Source organism: Acipenser ruthenus, chromosome 1 (assembly GCF_902713425.1).
Source record: "Acipenser ruthenus chromosome 1, fAciRut3.2 maternal haplotype, whole genome shotgun sequence".
In the NCBI taxonomy this organism is placed as follows: Eukaryota; Metazoa; Chordata; class Actinopteri; order Acipenseriformes; family Acipenseridae; genus Acipenser; species Acipenser ruthenus.
Window position 1 is genome coordinate 97,846,886 of NC_081189.1, and position 24,261 is coordinate 97,871,146.

The 24,261-nt window shown below is 40.1% G+C and overlaps 1 protein-coding gene across 1 annotated transcript in view; it reads right to left on the reverse strand.

Annotated features, from left to right (window-relative positions):
• Positions 1-251: 251 nt before the first annotated feature.
• Positions 252-24,261, reverse strand: part of LOC117420566 (small integral membrane protein 14-like) — a 29,122-nt gene continuing 5,112 nt past the window's right edge. Inside the window, exons 2-5 of the mRNA XM_034034038.3 lie at positions 23,546-23,641; positions 8,276-8,324; positions 2,558-2,706; positions 252-2,255 (exon numbers count right to left, since the gene is read on the reverse strand). Coding sequence (XP_033889929.1) covers positions 2,217-2,255; positions 2,558-2,706; positions 8,276-8,324; positions 23,546-23,620 — 312 coding nt within the window. The 5' untranslated portion in view covers positions 23,621-23,641 and the 3' untranslated portion in view covers positions 252-2,216. The remainder of the gene's footprint in view (positions 2,256-2,557; positions 2,707-8,275; positions 8,325-23,545; positions 23,642-24,261) is intronic.

Sequence of the window (24,261 nt, forward strand, 5' to 3'; positions counted from 1 at the left end):
AACCACCATATGCATTGTCATTTTAATTGGAACCCACAAAAAAAATGTACATTTGTGTGTTTGTGTAGCTTTTTATAGTATGAAATGTATCACCTCATGGTTGCATTTATTTTTTGTGTTTCTGTACAGCTCAGTCAATAAATCACATAAAACGGTTCATGTATGCTATTTGAGTCTATTGTAACTAGCAGTCAAACTAAACCTAAATCAGTATTGCCTTTTAATACAATAATAAAAAAAGAAATAGTGCACAATTTTTTCACTCTTGTATTTATTTTATAGTTAATAAGAAAGTGCATAGTATAAGCCCTTTACAGTATAGATGAAGCCCTAAATGGCACTCCTTTTAGAAATTCTAAAGAAACAATATAAACCCACATTAAATTTGGCATATTACACCCGACACCCATCTCTATCAAGGTGAAGAACATTGAGAACAAACTGTCAGAATTTTTACATACTGCAAATTAAGAAGTACTTCTCATATGTTGTGCCACCTACAGCTGTGGAAATATCTGAAGGGATTAAGGAATTATCTGCTTACCATACAGTACTGTCACCCGCAGACATAACACCATTCTGGCAGCCTGGGGATCTATAGTTTTAACGCAGCAGCACAAACAAAGCATTTTTGTCCAGGTTAAAAAAAAAACACATCATCAAGCAACATGTAACCTGTAACTCTGATCTATATCCCTTCTTTTTGCACTTCCATCAAACGTGAAGGTTAATTCACACATTTCATTACAGTATATAAAGATGCAGCTCCATTTTATTTAGGATGTGTGAATGATGTCAGAAAGAATAGAATGGTTGATTATAAGGAAAGTCATGGGCTTACCCAAAGAACACCTGTGATGGACCCTGCCCACAAAAAGACTTTACAAACTATGTTTCTTGAATCTTAAGCAATAGACGTGTGTATTTGAAGAATGTTTGACTAAATGTGCAAAGAAACAGCAAATGCACAATAAGCATGGTAGCAAAACAATGAGCTCAATACAGTCCTATAAAGTTTGGCATTTGTGAAAGGTACAACTAGGAGGTAATTCTCATACTAGTAAACGTTGTTCACCTTGAAACAAAGCTGGCCAGTGTAAAACAAAAGGAATCTTCAGCAAATCGATAAACTAAACTGAACTATATATTTAGAATCCAATTTTGTAACCAATTCCTGAATTGACAGCAACTCTTTCAGTACTGACAAGATTTACAGAATGATATATTAAAAATAATGAATTAAACAGTTTGTGTCTTGTACAGAAAAATAAACAAGAAATACATGATACAGGTCACACTACAGGCACATTTAGAGTAATTGTGTTTTACCAGGCATTTGACCAAAATTCTTTACAATTTGCAGTCATTAAAAGATGGAGCTGGTTTTAAGTAAGAAAAACATTTTTGTTACCATTTAAAGAGTTTCAAAACTAAGTGGGGCAAAATCTACATTTTGATCACACACTTTCAATCAAACAGTTTAGTACCAGAAAAAATGTATTTTTTTCCAAAGTTTACTTTGTACCGTATACTTAAATTAAAATCAAATTGTTAATGATGTTCAGAAAATACTAATAAACAACCAAGACTAATAGTTTAGCTCCTGCATTAACCTTGATTGTTACTAGTTTTATACCATTAATAGTATGATTTTTCCTTTTACATAATGCAATTTGGAGAAATTACCTTGTTGAATTTGTCACTTTATGTTAGGTATAATTAAATGATAACTGACCTCTCAAAGTTTATAATTAATCTGTAGCAATAACCCTAGATTGTACAAATCCAAATTTTGCATCTCTATAGAAACAAGCACATAAAATGACAGGATGTCTAGTTTTTGTATGTTTTGTAAATGGTTATGTTTTTTTGATGATCCAGTTTGTGTTATATTAACATATACATAATAATATGCAAATTAAATTATTGGGTCTAAAGCATTCTAAATATACATTTGACCTGGAATGTTGAACAAATCACATCAAAACACCCCTTTCACCTGTAATTGTAAATAAACTGTTCAGAGTCTGTAGATATAAAGATGAAATCCAGCTACAAAAAACAACATTTGATTAAGAAGCCATCTGTAACAAGAAACAGTATAGGAAAATATTGGCTTAATAGAGACAAGGAAACATCTCTAAGGTGTATCTGGGCCACAATAATTCATTTGGTCATAATGTGAATCCTTGGCTGTTGTCAGTCAATGGTTTGGTTTAATCCACTGGGGGCGCCGGGGGTTCATGTCCATGATTCTGAGGAAACAAAATATTTCATTGTTTACTTTTTACCCTTATTAGAATTGTACCAAGGTAGTTCCCTTTCCCTAGGACCGCTGATCTAAACCTAATGGTCTCCTTGTTGCTCTATTGTGTTGTACCATCTGAGACTGAAGAAAATATGTTACAAATCAAAAATTCACCAGGTGATAGAGGAGCAATTGAAAAAGTACTGAAGGGTATGAAATAGATTTTTCAACCATATAGAGGCAACACAATCTCTCATTTATATGTATAAAAAAAACATGCAACACAGAAGGAACATCACTGGTACTTACATTATGTGGGCTTGTTGGCTTTCCTGCTGTACTGGGTCCCCTCATCCTGGCTGGTCTAAGAAGAAACAGAACCAGGCCAATAACCATCCATGCCATCATTATCATTGGCATAGTAAAGTCGCCATCACTGGAAGGGTTCGGTCCTGGCACTGCAAAACAAAATAATGATGATTCATGTATGTATTACTTTACTTTTATAGTTTACTATCTGTTTCTCCAAGCAGCCAATACGAGCGTAAGACATGCAAGAGGAGTACTTTTGAGTTTTCCTCTAATAAATCACATAGCACTGTATGGAATTATGAGTCTTTGGGTTCTAGTTTTGCCAGAACTGTGTGGTTATGTACAGCGTCATGGCAAGTGTCAAAATTAGCTCTCAAGTTCATGAAGTGTTTTAAGGTATGGATATACAGGTATTTTGTTCAGCACACTATGGGAGACCTTGAAGGCAGTCCTTTGTGGACAAATGATCTCCTATACAGCTCAAGACTGCAAGCGCCGCCTTGAGCAGCTCTCCAAATTGTCTGATTCTATTTTGAAAATTGACTCTATATATATCCTAATTGTCCCTCACCAGCTTTATTTAAGAAACGTTTTGCCCATCAGACAGAATAAGATCTACTCTCATCATCCCAAACTGCACAATTATGAATCAATTCTCGTTACAGAATTTATGATCATAGTGAAAAGACTGGTAAACTTCTGGCCCACCAGTTTCGCTAATCTGCCACTTCCCGTTTTATTAAACAAATTCAAACTGTTTCTGGGTCAACATCTATTGATCAGCAAGAAATTAATGACCAATTCAAGCACTGTTACTGTACACTTTATAAATCCGATTAGCGAGATTGTTTCCATGCAGTGTGGTAAAGCTCCAGGACCTGATGGGTTCCCGTCAGAATTTTTTTAAACATTTACTGACCACCTCTCCCCACTCATGAATTCAGTGTTCTTGGAATCATTTAATTCTCAGTCTCTCCCCCCAATGCTATACCAGGCAGCAACTTCTTTACTATTAAAAAAAAGATAAAGACCCCTTTCTTGTTCCTCATATCGCCCTCTCTCTCTTTTAAATGTGGATCTGAAAATATTCGCTAAAGCCGTAGCATCTCGATTAGAACTGGTCCTTACTTCTATAATATTTCCGGATCAAACAGGTTTCATTCAAGGCAGGCATCTGTTTTCCAATTTACGGCGGCTTTTCAATATCATATACATGCCTCCTGCATCCCCTGTGCCAGAGGTTCTGGTTTCTCTAGGTGTTGAGAAGGCCTTCAACCGTGTGGAATGGGACTATCTCTTTAAAACCTTTCAAAGATTTGGCTTTAGCCCCAATTTTATTTCCTCGATAAGAATATTATATCTTGCCCCAAAGTCATCTGTCGTTACTAACACACGTTCTGAATATTTCTCACTTCACCGTGGCACAAGACAAGGCTGTCCCCTCTCCCCCCTTCTCTTTGCTATTGCTGTCGAACCCCTTGCCACCTCTCTACGCAGTAACCAGCTTATTCAAGGAGTAGTTTGAAGGGGGCAGAAACAGAAAGTATCCCTATATGCGGATGATCTCCTTATTTATATTACTGACCCTCGCAGTTCCCTGCCCCACTTGATGTCTGTTGTAGAGCAATTTAGCAGATTTTCAGGTTACAAACTGAACCTGCACAAGAGTGAATTGTTCCCATTCAATTCATACTTTTCCAAATTCTCCGTTCATAATTTCCCTTTCAAAGTTGTGACCAAACTTAAATATTTAGGTGTTCTAATTACTCGCTCTATTGACAGCTTTTTTTAAACTAAATCTGTCACCTTTGCTGGAACACATGAGAAAGGACTTTTTGTGATGGTCTAATTTGCAACTGACTCTTGCCGGCCGGATAAACTATAAAAATGAATATCTTCCTAAATTTTTATCTCGTCTTCAATCCTAGCTCCTGTTGATGCCAACCATTTATTCCCACCTTCATTATCGGCATTTCGGACTTGGCACCGTAATGGTATTAAAATTTTGAGTGATTTATATATTCAGGGAATCTTTGCCTCCTTTGAACAGCTCTCCCAAAAAATTGGTCTGCCGAGAAAATACTTTTCTCGTTACCTTCAATTTCCCGACAATCTCTCCTAAATCCCCTCTAGACTCTATTATAGTGTCAAGCCCTAATTGTAAAGGAAGTATGTCTCAGATTTATGATAATATTTGCACACTGAACTCTACCTCTCTATCTAAATTTAAGACGCTGTGGGAGGAGGACCTTGGACTGGTCTTCTTAGATGAGGAGTGGGACTCTGTTCTTGCTCGAGTGCCCTCCTCATCGATCTGTGCAAGACGCGGCCTAATACAGTTTAAGATTCTTCATAGGCTTCATATGTCTAAAACCAAATTGGCTCAAATCTGCCCTAAGATGCATCCAACTTGGTCCACATGTTTTGGACATGTCCAAGATTACATACTTTCTATTTTTGTCCTACAACAACCCTTGAAACCCTCTCCTGAGATCTCTCTCTTTGGTATTTTACCTCAAGATGTGACTATGTCCAAACTTCAATCTGATACCCTTGCTTTTAGCACCCTGTTAGCCAGACGGCTTATTTTGTTGAACTGGAAGCAGTCTGCCCTGCCCAACCATGCTCACTGGATCAGGGATGTGATGCAACATTTAAAACTGGAAAAAAACAAGTGTACTGTTCGTGGCTGTACGGATCATTTTCATGCTGCTTGAGATCCTTTTCTATCATACTTCAAAAATCTTAAAATCGCAGCCCCCACCTTAGCTGGACTGCTGTGTACTATCTAGGCATGGTTGTACTGTACTACCTTTTTTTATACAATTTTTTTATTATTGTTTATTTAAGTTGCATTTAATTTAATTTTGGTGGGTGATTACCAAATCTCCTGTTATCTTTATATTGTATTACTGATTGCTTAATTTTGCTCTTTTCAAAGCACAATAAATAGAGTTGAAAAAAAAATAAAGATATGGTGCACAGTAAAAAGGGACTTTTTACTGTGCACCAGGTTCCGGATGTTGTCTTGTGGAATCCTGGCCCATTCCTCTTGTAGTGCCTGGATAAGCATCTGCCTGTTCAGTGGTCTCCGAGCCCTAGAAGCCACATGTCGACCAAGTTCATCCCACAAATGTTCAACTGGGCTCAGGTCTGGGGAATAAGGCATCCATGGCATGACTCTCACATTCGCATTCTGCAAGAAAGCTGTCGTGACACGAGCAATATATGCACGTGCGTTGTCTTGCTGGAATGTTGTCACATTAGGATGGACTTGCAAGAAGGGCACCAAGTGAGGCTTTAGGACTTGGTCAACATATCGCTGTGCAGTCATATTGCCGTCAGTCACTACCAGTGGAGTTCTGTAGCGACTAGACACCTCCCCTGACCATCAAACTTGGACCTCCCCACCGATTGGTCTCTCGTACACAACAATTAGCGTATCGTTCACCACGTCTACACCATACTTGCTGACGTCCATCAGGGCAGTCCATGCAGAATCTCGATTCGTCACTGAAGAGGACCTGGCTCCACTGAAGGCGAGTCCACCTAAGGTGTTGTTGGCACCACCTCATCCTGTTGCGACAGTGCACATTACTGAGCACCGGACCCCTGTATGGTTGTCTGGCCTGTAGATGATGACTGTGTAACCGCCTACTTACAGCTGAACTGCTGATGCGTGGATTGTTACGACCTGCAGTATCAGATGCTGTTCGACTAGCAGTGCGAAAACGATCACGAAGATGCTGTATAATGATCTGTTGATCTTGGGCAGGTGTTGTGACTCTTGGTCTCCCAGTTCGTGGCCTGTCATTGACAGAGTGTGTCTGGTTATACCATCTCGCCAGGTTTGAAATTGCTGGCTGTGAGCACCCAAGATGGCGAGCCACAGTACGCTGCCCTAGTCCAGCCTCCAACATGCCAATTGCATGAAGGCGCTGCTCTCTTGACAGGCATGGCATATTGGTGTTTTTCTTTATTGCTTTTATTCACGTTTGCAATTCAACAGCTGAAATCAATGTCCAATCAACTGTCTCACGAATTAGGTGATTAAGTGCATATGCTTCAGTCATAGTCACTCAAGCGTGTCATGGTCAAGGATGAATGATTGAGTGATTAAAAAGAAACCAAAAACATTTTGTCAATGTCCCTCATTTATATACCTTATTTTTTTCAGAAAATAAATGTCATAATAGTGATAAGTTTCTTTTGATGATCAGTATATAACCTATTACAGTAAGCTGTATAACTGAATCACAAAAAAAGAAAATTATGCTAGATGCTGGTAAACTGATACTTGAGAGACTGTCCATAGCACGTTTTATGACAAATAAACCATTGCTCTAGATATTTAAAAATGTAGGCGTGACACACAGGCAGATTCTGGTACTATGAATGGCTTGTGTTAGAGAATGCCCTTAGCCAGTTTCATCACAATAATTGTTTGATGTGAGTTGTAACATTACATCTGCATTACAAGGCCAGACAAGCTGGTTATACAGCCCTCTTAAATGTTCGTAAAATTGATGGACAAGATTCAAGACAATGTGTATAAGCAGATGACGCTACTTGAAAAAAATATGAATATGACTATAAAATCAATACCGTAGATTATATTCTGATTTTTAAAACTGGAATAGAGCATCATTCTATAAAGTCAGAAGTGCAAGTGACACAGAGGTTTAACTTGTAACATAGGGAAGGGATTTCCTTGACATGTTAAGCTAATGTACAAGATTTTCTTCAGATGGGTGTGTCAAATTCTTTCATTTTCTACTGTCATACTCCACCCCAGGGGTGAAATTCTCAACAAAAAAGTGCAGGTACTCATATGCACAGCCGAATGTAAACGTTAAAAAAATGTAGACTACCTGAGTGACAAGGAATACTTTTAAAATGTATACTAACAACGAAGTATCACTCATGTGCTGTAATATAACACTTAAAAGAGTAATTATTATTATTTATTATTTTCATGTCACACTGCTTCTCTCATTGATCAACCAATGAGCACAGACACAAAGCAAAATGGGCGGAGATTTGTGACGCATGCCAAATGAAATCTGATCAGAATGAAAGCTTGGCCAATCAACATGCAGTGATTATACTGACGCTAATGCTGGCCAATAGCAGCTAACAGAAACAGAAGCACAACGAGGAATCCGAATGCAAGCAACATGGACTGCGCTGAATGAAAGCTGGACAGCAGTGCCGATTACGATAAAGGCGCTCAGTTAAGAGATGAGTAACTGGGAGGCTACTGGGCTGCTTTGGCCGCATGAGAAATGTTGTGCTAACAGACTGTGTAAGAGTGGACAGAATGCAAATCAAATAAGTTCCGGAACCCAGTACTGTCCCGGTACAGAGTATTGATGAGTACCGGCAGAATTTCACCCCTGCTCCACGCTTTGCCTTCGCTCAGCATTCCTTAGGCAACACCCCAAAGAATGGAAGAGTAGTCACAACAATTAGCATAAAAGATAAAAAAAGGAAATATTGTATTATTCTGGTATGTGACTTCTTTTAAAATGTTATGTTATTGTTTCAGTGGAATTGGGTCAGCCTTTCAATATTTCACATCAAAACACCACAACATATTTATAATATAGAACTAAACAACAGTCATGTGTGCATGTTGGCAGTTTCATTCTTTTTTTCTTCAAAACATGGTTAGAAATGCAATAACATATTAATCCAATACTGTATTGTACTCACACTCCTGAAGACATTCTGTGTCTGTGCAGTACGACTGGGACTGTCTCAGCTGAAAGAAAAGAAAAATAAATAAATAAGTAATTCAACTATTCAGACCTGCTAGTACAATTACAGTATTAGCAGGAATCTTATGTTCTATGTTGTGAAATCAATCAATCCATCAATCAATACTTTATTTATATAGCGCCTTTCATACAGAAAGTGTATCAAAGCGCTGTACAGGACAAACCAGAAGAAAATAGTTTAAAATTCACTTTAGAAAAGCAAATATAAAAACAGAAGAAAATCTTAATATAATACATTTGTATAGAGATTAAAGAGAAACACAGTTTAAAGGGGCTCCCGAGTGGTGGTGCATCCGGTGCCCCGCGTGGAGTGCAGGATGCGCCCTATAGCCTGGACGTTGCCGGTTCGAGTCCAGGCTATTCCAGTGCCGACCATGGACAGGAGTTCCCAGGGGGGGGTGCACAATTGGCCGAGTGCCGTCCGTGGCGGGGGGGGGGGGAGGGGCGGGGGGGGGAGGGGCGGGGGGGGGGGGGGGGGGGGTGCTTAGGTGAGCCAGGGTGTCCTTGGCTCACCGTGCACCAGCAACCCCTGTGGTCTGGCCGGGCGCCTGCGAGCTTGCCTGTAAGCTGCCCAGAGCTACGTTGTCCTCCGACGCTGTAGCTCTGAGGTGGCTGCATGGTGGGCCTGCAGTGTGAAAAAGAAGCTGTCAGCTGACGGCACACGCTTTGGAGGACAGCGTGTGTTCGTCTTCGCTGCTCCTGAGTCAGTGCGGGGGTGGTAGCGTTGAGCTGAGCCTAAAAATAATTGGCCATTCCAAATTGGGAGAAAATGATAAAACAATTGGCGACTACTAAATTCTGTGGCTTCTAGTTGCTGAGAACCTAATAACAGAACCTCTGTCTTATCAGAGTTTAACTGTGAAACATCCACCTCATCACATTAGTAAAGCAGCCAGGGTATCATCAGGTTTTACAGAGATATAGATCTGTGTGTCAGCATTGATATAGCAGTGAAAGTTAACACCATGCTTACAGATTATCTCACCCAGCAGTAAAAAGAATGGGTCCCAGTATAGAGCCTTGGGGAATGCCACTGGCAACCGATGAAAATCCAGACACAGAGTCTCCTAATGAAACAAACTGCTGTCTGTTAGTAAGATATGACTTGAACCATTTTAAGACAATACTGGACAGGCCAACCCAACTTCTGAGATGACTAATTGAAGCGGTATGGTCCACTGTATCAAATGCAGCACTTAAATCTAAAAGAACAAAAATAGATGCACAGCAGAGTCTGCACTTAACAGTAGATCATTCACCACTCTGATGAGCGCAGTCTCTGTACTGTGCACAGAACGTAACCCAGCACTTTGTTACCCTCAAGAAATGAATTCAGCTAGTTTGCTACTATCTTTTCTCGAACCTTAGGTAGAAATGGCAGATTTGAAATAGGTCTATAACTTTTTAAAGCAGCCGGTCTAGGTTTGGTTTCTAAGCAAAGGCTTAACCACTGCCATTTTTAAGGCAGAGGGAACTACTCCTGATGACAGCGATCTATTTATTACGTCCAAGATAATTTCACTCAAATCATTGAAAAGTGCTTTTAGAATTTTGGTTGGATTGAATCCAACAAGCAAGTGGAAGAATGAATTTGCATTACCCATTTATTGAGATCTTGTACTGTAATCCGAGAGAAAGATTCCATAGCAAAACTAATCTAATTACACTGCAGATTCAAAGGAGAGCCATCCATGGGAATTTGCTTCCTAATATTAATAATCTTTTTTTGAAAGTAATTAGGAAATTCCTCACATTTAAAAGTTGTGGATTCAAAATGAGGAGGAACGTCAAATGTTCCCTAGAGTTATTTTTGTTTGTTTCAATATGGGAAGAAAAATAATAATATCTGGATGCCCTCAGAGCCATGCTATACTTTAATTGATGTTGCTTCCAGATTTCACAGTGAACAGGCAATTTGTTATTTCATAGTGAACAGATGATTTTTTTTTTAATCCACCTGTGTTCCAGTTTACAACCTTCTTTTTTCATTTGGCATAAATCTGGATTTACTCAACGTGATGTAGGCTTTAGGGAGATTTTTCTAGTTTTAACTGGGGCCACTTTGTCAAAGACCCTTGACAGAAGGTTAATATAAGTGTCTACTACCTCATCAGTTGACTGAGTTCGTAGCAGTAGGCGGTATTAATCTTAGCATATGAGACAGCTCTGGTGCAGCTGAAACATGTATTACTTGTTTTTTAACAGTATGCAGCAGCAGAGCAGTTTGAGTGGGGAGAGGTAGATTGGTCTCAAAAAGGATAGCAAGATGATCAGAGATGGTTAGATCTAACACTGTCAGGTTGTTAATGGCTAAGCCATTAGTGATGACTAGGTCTAAAGTATGGCCACGATTTTGAGCAGGTCCTTTAACATGTTGAACATAATCTAGGGAATCTAGGAGCCTTACAAAGTCCAGTGATTTTGGATCAGAGTCACTTTCAATATGTAGATTAAAATCTCCATGTATAATAACACCGTCATATTTAGCAGAGAGCATAGTGAGGAAATCAGCAAATTCTGTGTTGAAAGGTAGGTTGGATTTGGGTGGACGGTAAAGAATTACAGTAATCACCGGTGATTGACCTTTTAAAATTAAGGTTAGTACGAACGACTCAAAAGAGGAATAACTCAGTAATATTTTGTGTAACATTATAATTAGAGCAGTCCCCCACCCCACAAGATGTGCCTTCTGAAAAAATGTACAGTTTGGGGAAAATGCCTCTATCAGTTACACACCTTTGTCAGCATTCTAAATTGGGAGAAAATAATACAAATAATTGATAATGACTAAATTTATAAAAAATAATAATAATAATAAATATTAAAACAAAACAACAATGCTCAGAGCCAGAATAAAAGTTTAAACAAAACAAACTCTTGAACACAGAATACTCTGACACTGAGCTTCCTGCAAGCGTAGCATTTGTTATTTTCTTTTACTTTCGTTATACTTTCCTTCTTGCTCTCCCTCTTTATTATTTGTTTATTTAGCAGACGCCTTTATCCAAGGCAACTTACAGAGACTAGGGTGTGTGAATTATGCATCAGCTGCAGAGTCACTTACAACTACGTCTCACCCGAAAGACGGAGCACAAGGAGGTTAAGTGACTTGCTCAGGGTCACACAATGAGTCAGTGGCTGAGGTGGGATTTGAACCAGGGACCTCCTGGTTACAAGCCCATTTCTTTAACCACTGGACCACACAGCCTCCTCGTTCTTTCTCCTCCCAAAACCCCACCTCGTTCAGCAAATGCTGCAGGTTTTTTATCTGCGTGTTTCCAAATCAACACTTAATTAAACCACTTGGAGATGGTCGCATTCTGCACGAGATTAGCGAGATTTTTAAAAAAAAAACACTAGTTTTTAAATAAACACAAAATACATTCCTTTTTTAAAATCATAATGCACCATTTACAATATCATTTACACAAAATAATCCCTTTAAATACACCCCACAAAATACATTTAAAACAGCAAGGCTCTCCTCTGCCCTGCTACAACAGGCTAAGTGGTTTTCAATGTTTGCTGCAAGTCTGACTGTCCCTAATTTATTCAAGTACAGACCACCTTTCATATCATATGCACATCTCCCGAAAAGCAAGTCCCAATTACCTATAAAGCCAGTTCCTTCTTGCATACACACTCCTTTAACCAGTTGTTCAACGCTCTAATTCTGCTAAACAATTCATCCCCTTTGCCAAACACAGGCAGTCAACCTGACAGATAAAATCTGTTCCCCAACGCTTTTCATTTCTTTGTAAGAGATTTGAATTGCTCCTTTAGAACCTCTGATCTTCTATCCTTAACATCATTGGTTCCAACATGCATGATAATCACAGGCTTTTTATTATAGGTCCTTACAAGACTGTCCGTTCTTAAGTCAATGTCTTTGACTCTCGCACCAGGGCAACAAGTAACAGTCCTGTTTATCGGGAGTATACAGAAAAAAAAAATCAGTCTACATAATGTAGAATGGAGTCACCTACTAAAAGCACCTCGCTTTTGCTTTTATCTATTTCTTGATCTTCTATCCTCAAAGCGTGGAATCTGTTAGACAGAGGTATCTCGGCAGAATCCTGTACTGTTAAATGCTGTAAATTGAAGTCATGCACCATGATTACTTACTGTATTAGCTTTAATGCTCCAAGGCTGTGGAACTCTTTGCCTCCCTCTATTAGAGGCGCTGCTTCGGTCGGCATTTTTAAATCAAGATTAAAGACTCGCAAGTACAATATAGTATTTTTATTGCAATAATACACATGGTCACCAGTAGGTAATGCATTATTAAACCAGAAGAACAGTTTTGTGTGTGCAGAGAGTATCAACATGATGTCTTGAATACTTTGAAATTTCTGACCTCTCAAACATAGTCAGTTTTCATCCATCACAGGCATGCCCCCATTATAGGCCCATAATTAAACAAATAATGACAGCTGTAAGCTAATATTTTGGGATTCTTCCTAAAACACTTCCATTTAAAGCCAAATGTGATATCAAAATAATCTGAGACTATGAGGTGTGGACAATCCCAATTTGTTTTTCATTTGGTGTGGCATGACGCATATTGGAAACTGCCGCCTGGCAGTCATCTTGGATTATGAGGCATTTGTAACTCGGACAGTGTGGCATTTTATTTTACTTCAATTATCTAGCATGGTCAACATCTTTTCCAAGTTTCACTCCTGAACAATAATTTCCAAACAAAAACATATGAAAATCTTTTCAGATAGGCGATAAAATAAATTAGCTAAAAAAATAGTGACCCTGTACCTACAGATTATAGAATACTTCCTTTATTGTTTTCCTTTTTTGATAAAGGTTGCAAAAATAAGTCTTCAAATGTTTTGTCCATAACAAGTAAATGTCTACATTCAGCTGAGTGCACTGTAGTGTGTTGAAATGTATCGATGGAACTGTCTAAAATGTTTTACTAAAGAAAGTATATTCATAATCCAGAGATTATTATTTTAGGAATAAATGTCCAATGCTGCATCAGGAGATGCTTTACTGGAGGCCCACAGGTGACTTTTCAGACTTGGGCAGAGTATTAGGACTGTCTGTTAGAATACACCCTAGATTATATAGCTTGTTTAAAAGGGCTTGGTCAGAAATATATACATCACAATTAAACAGGGAAAGAACTGAGACTGGTTCACAGTGACACTGTGTGGGTTAAATACACCTTGAAAATAAATTCTTGTTCAAATCACAAAGGTGTCAATTCTCAAATGTGTTTGTCTCGCTATCAATTTATTTTCCTTCTTCCTTACATATCATCATAAATCAGTCTTTATATCTTTAATACAAAATAAACTGCTGTCAACTCATTTATCTTAAATTAACAGAAAAAAATACAGAACAATATTGAACTATAGTTGTTCTATTTACCTTCCCATTTATTCCACATGGCCAAAATTACAGTTACTTACTGCTCTGACAAAAATAGATATCCAGTGCTGTGTATGAAAGATGTTAAAAGTTTAAGCACAGTTTCAACTGAATTACTTGTTTACTGGTCATGAAATGGACAGCCCACAATACTTGGTAAAGAAAGTTCTTAGTTTGCTTGCCATATTTTCAGGTAGCCTGTTACCGTTTCACTTCCTTGGTCTTTTCTCTTCAGCAGTGTTGTTGGGTCAATCGTCAATGACTGCAAACCATTGGGGATGAAGGATAGGGGTCAATTTCACTCTCTAGGTGAAATGACCAAGGAAGTGCCAAACTACCCAGTAGGACGGCTTGCAAACAGGGCTTTCCCTTACAGTAACAAGTGCTTGATTCAAAACTGCACATTTGAGACCTGTCTACAGTGATTGAAAGCGGGCAATAGGAAAGGTTATGTAATTATTTAGTTAGCCAAAACAGCTTTAAAGTGAATCTGTAACACTGGATATAAAAAAGAGGCTCATTCCTGATGTTGTCATTTCAAAAAGCTCAAAAGGTAGCACGGACTATAATGATTTCCATTACACGAGAGTAGATGTTAAAACTTCATGCTGATTTGAACTCGGCTCTCGCCAAGATAAGCACCAACTAAGACGTAGCTTTACAGTAAACTAATGTGATCCATATGTGTCTCCATCCATTTACGTTTCCTTCCATATGATGATGTAGATATCCTTCAGTCTGGTGTTAATGGCTGAAGTGTAATGCTGGCTCCAGGGATCAGCTTATTTTGCCTCCCTGGCGCATCAGCACACACAACGGCTGCGATGCTGGCTACGGGGATCAACCACAGTGCGGCCTCCCCAGTGCATCAGCATGACAACCGTCTGGATTGAGCTAAGTAGGGTACATCTCTGGGGTTTTCAAGTGGGCACCTTCCATCCTCAGTGTTTCGTCGACTAGCCCACGACACCTCAAGAGGGCTCGACGGTGATTCTGGCATCCCAGCATCACCCCCCTCCGTCCCCCACTCAACTCAGCCCAGCTTACTTACCTGTACATCAGCGTTTCTTTCTTTCTATTGTGCTTGAGATCCCCAGCCAAAATCTTTCCGTCTCAACCACAGCCAGTTGCTGCTCCTCTCTGCTGCTTCAGATAAGTTCTTCACTGTGCGACGCAACTCTTGGCCACTGAATCCGACGTCTCTGAGAAACCGGGTTGTAGAGTGTGCCACAAATCCTCGACAACCCACTTCCACTGGGTAAACCCGAACTTTCCATCCTCGCTGTTCCGCTTCAGTGGCTAGTTGAGCATACCGCAGTTTCTTCCTCTCATACGCCTCATCTACAGCATCCTCCCATGGCACTGTTAACTCTACCAGGTGAACAAGGCGTGCTGATCCAGACCACAAGACAATATCTGGTCGAAGGTTAGTGGTGGCAATCTCAGGTGGAAAAATAAGCCGTTGACCAACATCTGCCAGCATTTTCCAGTCTCGAGCAGCTTCCAGTTGTCCTGGGCGAGGATTGGTTTTAACACCTTTTCTTGGTGGTTGCTCTCCTGGGCGGAGGAATGTTGTCTTTTGTGTGTAATGTTTTGATGGAACAGGTGACAACTTATTGGTCATGTTACACTTGTCTTCCAATGCTAAGGCCAAACATCGCAGCACCTGGTCATGGCGCCAAGTAAACCGTCCTTGGCTAAGAGCCACCTTACATCCTGTCAAAATGTGCCTTAATGTTGCAGGTGATGAACACAAAGGACATGAGGGATCCTCTCCTACCCAGAGGTTTAGGTTCTGTGGTGATGGGAGAACATCATATGTTGACCTGATGAGGAAACTGATCCTGCTCTGTTCCATTGACCATAGGTCTTGCCAGCCAATCTTGCGTTGTTCCACACTCTCCCATCTCATCCATTCTCCCTGCTTGGCCTGGGAAATGGCCTTTATACACCTCATCCTCTCCTCCTGCTTTTGCACCTCGTTTGAGCTGGGGCTGCCTTGTGCCATGTAGGAGGAGCTGAACTGAAACCACGACCCCCTCTTCCATGCTGAACTTGCCCCATGATATCACCAATTCGAAGGGCAGCCTTTGCATCTTCCACAGCTTTCTTTGCCGCCCACTTTCTTCCAGTTTTCAACACAGGTGCTGCCTCCCTTACGCATTTATCGCGTGACTCTACTAATGTCATTTCCAGTCTGACCTTGGCGCACTTAAACTCCTCGGTTAGAGCAGAGACTGGTAGCTGCAGTATTCCTTTACCACAAAGTCCCACTCTGCTGAGGCAGCGTGGAACTCCCAACCATTTCCTGATGTATGAACTGATTAAAGCTTCCAGCTTCTCTACTGTTGTCAAAGAAACCTCGTACACAGTCAGTGGCCACAGCAACCTCGGCAGTAGACCAAACTGAAAGCACCAGAGTTTTAGTTTACCTGGTACAGCACAGCTGTCTATGCTCTTCAACCCTTCCACTGCTTGTTGTCTAACTTCTCCCACACGAACTGTGTCCTTTAGATCCCCGTCGTACCATCTCCCAAGACTCTTCACTGGCTTCTCAGACACTGTTGGTATTGCCTCACCATTAATGAAGAATGTTTTATCTACTACTTTGCCTTTAATTATAGAGATGCTCCTTGATTTAGTGGGCTTGAATTGCATTCGTGCCCATTCAATGTTATTGGTTAATTTGCCCAATAATCGATTAGTGCAGGCTACTGTTGTAGTCATGGTTGTCATGTCATCCATGTATGCTCGAATTGGTGGTAGTCGCATTCCAGAAGCCAAGCGCTCTCCTCCTACTACCCATTTTGATGCCCTAATGATTACTTCCATTGCCATGGTAAAAGCCAGTGGAGAAATGGTGCATCCTGCCATTATTCCAACCTCTAGGCATTGCCATGTAGTGCTGAATTCTGAAGTTGAAAAACTGAATTGCAAATCTCCAAAATAGGCTTTCACTAAATTTGTTATTGTCATCGGTACACTGAAAAAATCAAATGCTGCCCAAAGTAGTTCATGTGGCACTGAACCATATGCATTAGCCAAATCCAGGAATGTCACATGGAGCTCCTTCCTCTCCTTTTTAGCTGATTGAATTTGTTGCCAGATCACATTGATGTGTTCTAAGCAACCTGGGAAACCTGGAATGCCCGCTTTTTGTATTGAAGTGTCAATGAAGCAGTTCTTTAATAGGTAAGCTGACAATCTCTGAGCAATAATGCTGAAGAAAATCTTGCCTTCTACGTTTAATAGGGAAATGGGACGAAACTGACTGATGCTTGTAGAATCTTTTTCTTTAGGTATAAAGACTCCACCTGCTCGGCGCCATGCTCTTGGTACAACCTGTTTTTCCCATGCCACTTTCATCAATTTCCACAGAATTCGTAGAACTCCTGAAGCACTCTTGTACACTCTGTACGGAACTCCATTAGGCCCTGGAGATGATGAAGCCCTTGCTTTTTTCACAGCTTGCTCTATTTCTTTCCACTTAGGTGCACAGTCCTCCATTTGGTATTCTGGTGGATTGATAGGTGGGATGTCTGACGGAATTGACATAGGCTCCTGCCTTTTTGAATCTGTATGTGTTTCCTCCAAATATCTCTCCAGCTCAACCTTAGATGCTTTTAGTGTGCCATTCTTCTCACTGGTGAATAACTTCTTTACAAATTTGAATGGGTCTTTATAAAAGTTAGCTCTCGCACGCTCCTTCTTTTTGTAGCGTTTCCGTAGGCGCTCAGCTCTGCGCAATGTTGCAAGCTTATCTTTTATGACCCTTTGTAAGAGATTGAGTCCCTCCTTCTGACTTTGTTCTGCTCTTCTCCATTGGTTCCTCAGCTGTCTCCTTTCTCTAACTAAGCGTTCAATCTCCTGCTGCCGTCTAGACTTTCCAGGAATAGTTTGTACTTTTTCCTTCCTTTTTTCAACTCCAAACCTCTCACTTCCATATGCGTAGATGATGTCCCCAAATTTATCCAGCTTCTTTTCAACTGTTCCACTTAATCTTTCCAATGCAACGCAGAGATCTGTGTTTACTGTGTCCCATGCAGTTTTCTCACAAGCTCTTGGCCATTTAACTCCAGGCTTGTGCCCGTTGAGGTTCTTTTCTCTCTTATGCTGGTTTGTCTGACCGGGTTCACAAGGATCATTAGGTTCATCACTAACTGTGTCCATGCAAGTCCTCCTCACATCTATGACAGGGGTGCTGATATCCTGCGAACTGTGGTTTGCTTCCTGTCGCTGGATTTCATTCGACTGACTTGACTGACTTCGTAAGAAGTACTGATCAATGCGAGGCCCTTGTCCCTTCTCCCTCAAGCATTTCATTCTCCCTTGATGAATCTTCAAACCCCTGACCGTTGTCGCCTTGCTCCAGCCGCAGACGCAAACCTGGAGTTCCATGTCTTTGTTAACTGCAGATCTTGAACTAGTCTTTTGTGAAGTACTCTCCATACTCATATCCGTTTCCGTTCCTAAGTCGTTAACCGTGTTGTCCAACGTTGAGTCATCTTCCGCCCCCGCTCTCGCAGACTCTAGGGGTATTTTTCTCTTTAATACAAGTGGAGAATATTTAAGTGATAATTTGTTTTTAAGTGTAGTGTGCAAGGAGGTAAATATTCTAACAAAACAAGGCGATTATACACCACAACAGCACAAACAGCTGGTTCAGTAGGTAAATATACAGTACTTCAAATTATTCTTACTTCAAATAAAAAAAAAAAAACTTGAATAGCTTGTTCCCAGTTTACAGTCACAGAGATCTGAGGTACACAATATAAAATGCAGAGTCCAGCTGTTTAAATCATGCTCTGCTGAATCAATGTTCTCTCTATAGATGAAATTGGATTTAGCTTGCACTACTGTACTTCACAATTAGTAGATACAGTACATGTCCAAACCCAGTAATCCTAGATGTTGCATGAATAAAACTCCTGTGATGGGATGTTGTGTCCGACATAGACATTTGTTGACATTGAAATCCCTTTCGATTTAATTTCCATGTACTGTACTTTAAATTTAAAACCTTTGCAAAAAGCTCTTGTACAAACAAAGAGTGTAGTATTCCAGGGAACAAAAAAAAGAAAGAAAACAAAAATGTGTACACAACTTTTAAGATTGCACTTTCATTTCTGCTAGACCACTATACAGGTCTGTACTCTTGAAAGAATTAACTTACTGTAGTTTGTGATATAATAATACTGAGTCAGCAAAACTCACTAGAGGGGTAAACGACTTTTGGAAGTAAGTGACAGTAGTATGCTTGACTAAGTTCTTCAATACTGCTTGAATTAATGTATTTTCAGTAATGAGCATGACTCCTGCTAAAGAACAGATGAGGCCATTGAAAGGTAAGGCACAGCTGTTCCTGGATGTCTGCAGCTGGTAGTATATATCCTGTATGGACAGGATACAGGGCTCTTACTGTGCAAACCAATAAGATCATAAATAAACTTTGCTGCTTAGCTACAGGTACACCCACATCAAGTGAACTTTATTATTGTATTTGAGAGCTCCACCTCAAAAAAAAAAAAAGCTACAGTATTCAAGTTGTATTGTACTTCTGATCTTTTGCACATATTGACCAGTTTGTGAATACGCTGCATCCTGATGTTCTACACAAATTAAATCATACCTGAGTTTATTTGGGTCTGGGAACTCCATTACCAATGTATTGTAGTATATCTGCCCACTCCAACATATATCCCTAATTACAATTTAAGCTGTACTGTTTATCGAGAACAGCTCATCCAATCTGATGAATTGTTTAAGCAATCCTTGGCAAAAGGCATTTAGGGTATTGAAGCAATGGTGAACAACTTAAATAGAAATTCTGGATTCTGATTGAGATAGGTGTAAATCACTGCTTGCCCAAGCCTGGTGAAACTTTGAATGGTTATTTGTTACAAGACAATTTGAACATGTGGGCATTTGTTATAAGATCCTACAGTGCATCCTTTGTAACAAATATGGGTGATTCCATGTCAAGCATCTGGATTGGTTAGAATGACCTGCAAATAATCTGAAACAAATGGGTGGGTAATGAGGTTCATAAGAAACCTGAAAATCAAACAGCAGGTCTTTTGAGTCAATTAAGTTTCCATAGCTGCTGGAGGACATCAAATTGAACAGTTCTCAAAATATCAATTTTGTCAAAAACGACATTTTGTGGGTTGACCCACATTTACATAAGTTCATATCTCTGGATCTTACTGATCTAGAAACCTGCTGTTACAGATTTTCAAGCATTATTTTTTCAGATTGTTTTTTTTTTTTTTAACAAGCTAGGGCATTTGACATTGAATTTGACATATTTTACATACATACAGTACCTTGTAATCACATGGTGACTCAGTATGGAAGAGGTTAAGGGGTAGGTGTACTAAGATGGGCCAGTCGCAGCGCAAACATACCGCAATTTGCATTTTCATCGCGACACTTAGCAAAAGTATGCATTTTGTGATATGTACTAAGAGAAAATGAAAAGGGACGCAATATACTAATTTAAATATTTGTTGCCCCTTCTAACGAGATCTCTATTGCGAGAGTCGTGCAACATTGTTAAAATAAATAGCGGGAGTTGTGGCTTGCTGCGGCAGAGGGTGCAAGAATCAAAATAACATTTTTTTTTTTTTTTTAAATGTAGAAAAAAAAACCCTTCATGTTGCCTATTTTAATACGGTACATAGCAATCTCTTTTATGAAAGTGTTCAAATGTAATACACAACAGATAATGGGAACCTGGCTCTGTGAGCAAAAACATACGTGTGTGTGTGTGTGTGTGTGTGTGTGTGTATACACACACACACACACACATACCGAGTGTCAAAAGAAACTTATCAATATTTTAACACATTTATTTTCAAAAAAAAAATAAGGTATATAAATGATGGACACTGACGAAATGTTTTTGGTTTCTTTTTAATCACTCGATCATTCATCCTTGACCATGACACGCTTGAGTGACTGACTGAAGCATATCACCTAATTAGTGAGACAGTTGATTGGACACTGGCTATGGAGTGATTTCAGCTGTTGAATTGCAAGCTTGAATAAAAGCAATATAGAAAATCACAGAAAAACACCAATACGCCACATCTGTCAAGAGAGCAGCGCCTTTGTGCAATTGGCATGTTGGAGGCTGGACTAGGGCAGCGTACTGTGGCTCGCTGTCTTGGGTGCTCACAGCCAGCAAATTTCAAACATGGCTAGACTGTATAACCAGACACACTCTGTCAATGACAGGCCACGAACTGGGAGACCAGGGCTGCGTCCAAAACAATTCCCTTGCACCCCACACCCTTCGACAAGTGTACACTTTGCGTGACGTTTTACTGACGTCACAGAGTGTGCAGTTGGGTGAGCGAGGGAGTAGGGTGTAGGGTGGAGCTAAAAGCGTTAAATGGGACACACTTCAGCATCATCATTCAGCACATTTACCTTTGAATGAACAAGAAGCTACGCAATCTTTTGTTGTCAGATTGTAGTTTGGAAGAACGGCTGTAGCATTTGCACTATTCCTGTTCCAAAGAACTGTGGTAAGGATTTCGGCAAGTAGCAACTACAGTCTGAAAAATCGTTTTCAGACTGCAGTTGCTACAGTACAAGCAATTCCAGGAAGAAATAACCCACGCATCAGCAGAATGACTGTAGCTCGCCTTCTGCATGAAAATCATTTGCATGCTTGGAGGCCATTCAAGGGTAACATGTTGACAGTTGAGAGACGAAATCGCCGTCTTCTGTGGGCCAGAGAACATCTGAGGTGGCGGCAGAGAGTGGTTTAGTGTTTTATTCACCGATGAATGCTGTTTTGTCCTCGACAGACCTGGCGGAAGACAATGTGTGTTCAAGCCAACCAGTGGAAGTGTGATGATGTGGGGAGGAATCTCCTTTAACACAAGAATGTCTTTGGTGCGGATTGAGGGCAACCTTACTGCTCAACGATACATTGACAAAGTCCTTGAGGCAACAGTTTTTCCATTCCTGCAAGCCAATCCGGAGGTGTCGATTTTCCAGCAGGACAACGCAAGACCACTTGGGTAGTAATTGTAAATTAGGACCAGGTGCAGGGTATATAGGAGGTGCAGTCAGTCTGCACGGGGCTGCTGTGTAGAAGGAGACAGGTAGTGTGTTCTGTGTCCAAGCAGTAAAAAAAGTGTTTTACTTAGATATTTCAGTTTTTTATTTTTCTTAAAAATATTTCCCAACATAAAACCAATGTCACCTTACAATAATTGATTTTGAGTTTCAGTGTTTTAAAATAAAATATCAAACGAACGAAATTTCAATGTACCATTTGTAATTCAGTAATATGAGAGAAATGGTCAGGGGTCTAAAAACTTTTGCAAGGTACTGTATATAAAAATGAAAGGCAATTTAATCCCATCAGATTCTATAGTGGGGCCCCCACCTTCACCCCCAAATAAAAAATGTGTTCTATCAAAAAGCTTTTCATAATTATACAGTAGCCCCTGACTAAACTGAATATGTTTGTCCAACATTAGGAGGTGTCAGGTTTTAAAAAAATACAGGGGCTCCCGAGTGGCGCATCCAGTAAAGGCGCTCCTCGCAGTATGTGCACTATAGCCTGGAGATCGCAGGTTCGAGTCCAGGCTATGTCACAGCTGACCGTGACCGAGAGTTCCTAGGGGGCGGCGCACAATTGGCTGAGCGCTGCCCGGGTAGGGAGGGCTTAGGTCGGCAGGGGAATCCACGGCTCACCGCGCATTAGCGACCCCTGTGGCTGATAGGGCGCCTGTGGCTCTGCAGCGGAGCCGCCAGATCTGTGTTGTCCTCCGGCACTATAGGTCTGGTGGCATTGCTGTGGATCTGCAGTGCGAAAAATGACGGCTTGGAAGGAGCACGTTTCGGAGGACGCGTGTTCCAGCCTCCGTTTCCCGAGTCGGCGGGGGGGTTGCGAGCGGTGAGCCGGGGATACAGATACTAATTGGGCATGCTAAACTGGGGTGAAAACCGGGGTAAAATAATTGGCGACGACTAAATTTTAAAAAAAAAAATATATACAATAAAATCACACACATACATGTATAGTGCTTAATGGATTTTAAATGTATAAATCATTGTGCTGAAATAACACTAATGTGTTTTGGGTTGGGCACACATTACATTATGACCAAAAATATAAATCTGTACAGTACGCCTATACAGTACACAGTACAGTAGTAAAATTAAATGAACACCTAGCGCACTCTTTTTACTTTAGCCTGGAGGCTACCGGTATGGTAACACAAAATAAATCATGCTGCTGCATTGTACATTACTATTATTATTATTATTTATTATTATTACTATTATTATTATGATACTTACAATTCTCGTTAATACAAATTTTAAAAGGACCAACAACAAATTTTACATTATACCACTTATTTGTATTATTATTAGTAGCCTAGAAGCCTAATGTACACTGTCCGTTTTTATTTAAGTTACTCTGGGGTGCAGTGTTACATTGTACACAATTACAAACCCCCTGCGCATTAATAGAATAGGTGTGTTTCCTATTCCTACACAGATGCTCAGAACGAGCTGGAGGGGTTAGCGGCACATGTGTGCAGTCTATTTCTTCCAACACGTTGGGGAAACCAGAAATATCATAGAATTTTGTTTTCAAGGCTTGCAATGTATCACAGCGACATTTATCATCACTGTATCCATGATACCCGTCCTGGCACCATTTTCTGAATCATTTGTGATTAATGTATCATCAACCACAAATGGAGTGAACCCCTCTCAGGAGCCTGGTACACCTGAGCTGGAATTGACCACTTATTTTAAAAAATATAAAATTGGAAGTGGCTCTTACCAAGTTAATGAGTCTTCTCATAGCATGTTCATGAGAGCAGATGCATTCACATGGGTCAAATCCTCCTTCTGCCATGGCTGCAGTCTACTTCCTTAGCTGTAATTAAAATGTGAAGATTTAAAAAAAAAAAAAAATCAGAAAAGAAAATACTGTAATCAAACTCTGGGACTGTTATGGTGCTGATTTACCAGGCTTTCATTTGTCAAGTACACATTCGCACAGTTTTATGCCACATATTCAACATCAACAACTGAAACAAAAAGAAGCCATATTTGCATCATTCAAATGTATCTGTCTACATCACACAACCACATGCAAATTGCTACATTACACTGCAACAAACAGAACACTCTCAAGGCTGAAAAGGAAGAAAATCGAAAGGAAAAAAATGGACTAATGAATGTATGGAAACAAAGTACTTTTCTTATCCCTCTGGTCTAAAGGTACAGTACAGACATTATGTCACAAAAACAGAATTTTACCATCTCTCTAGCACAGTAAAACATCAAAGACTCTGTTCACACTAATGTGCTGGCCCAAGGCCGCCGTGTATTTCGGTCTGCAACTCCGTTCATATTTGCACTTTAAGTGCCTTTGCGCGTTCACATACAGTATGTGACTGAAAAGCAGGCTTAAAATGTTTTAATGGAACAATAGCCTGAACTCAGAATGGAAGAGCTACCGGGATATACAGTAATCCTTAATTTGTAGCAGAT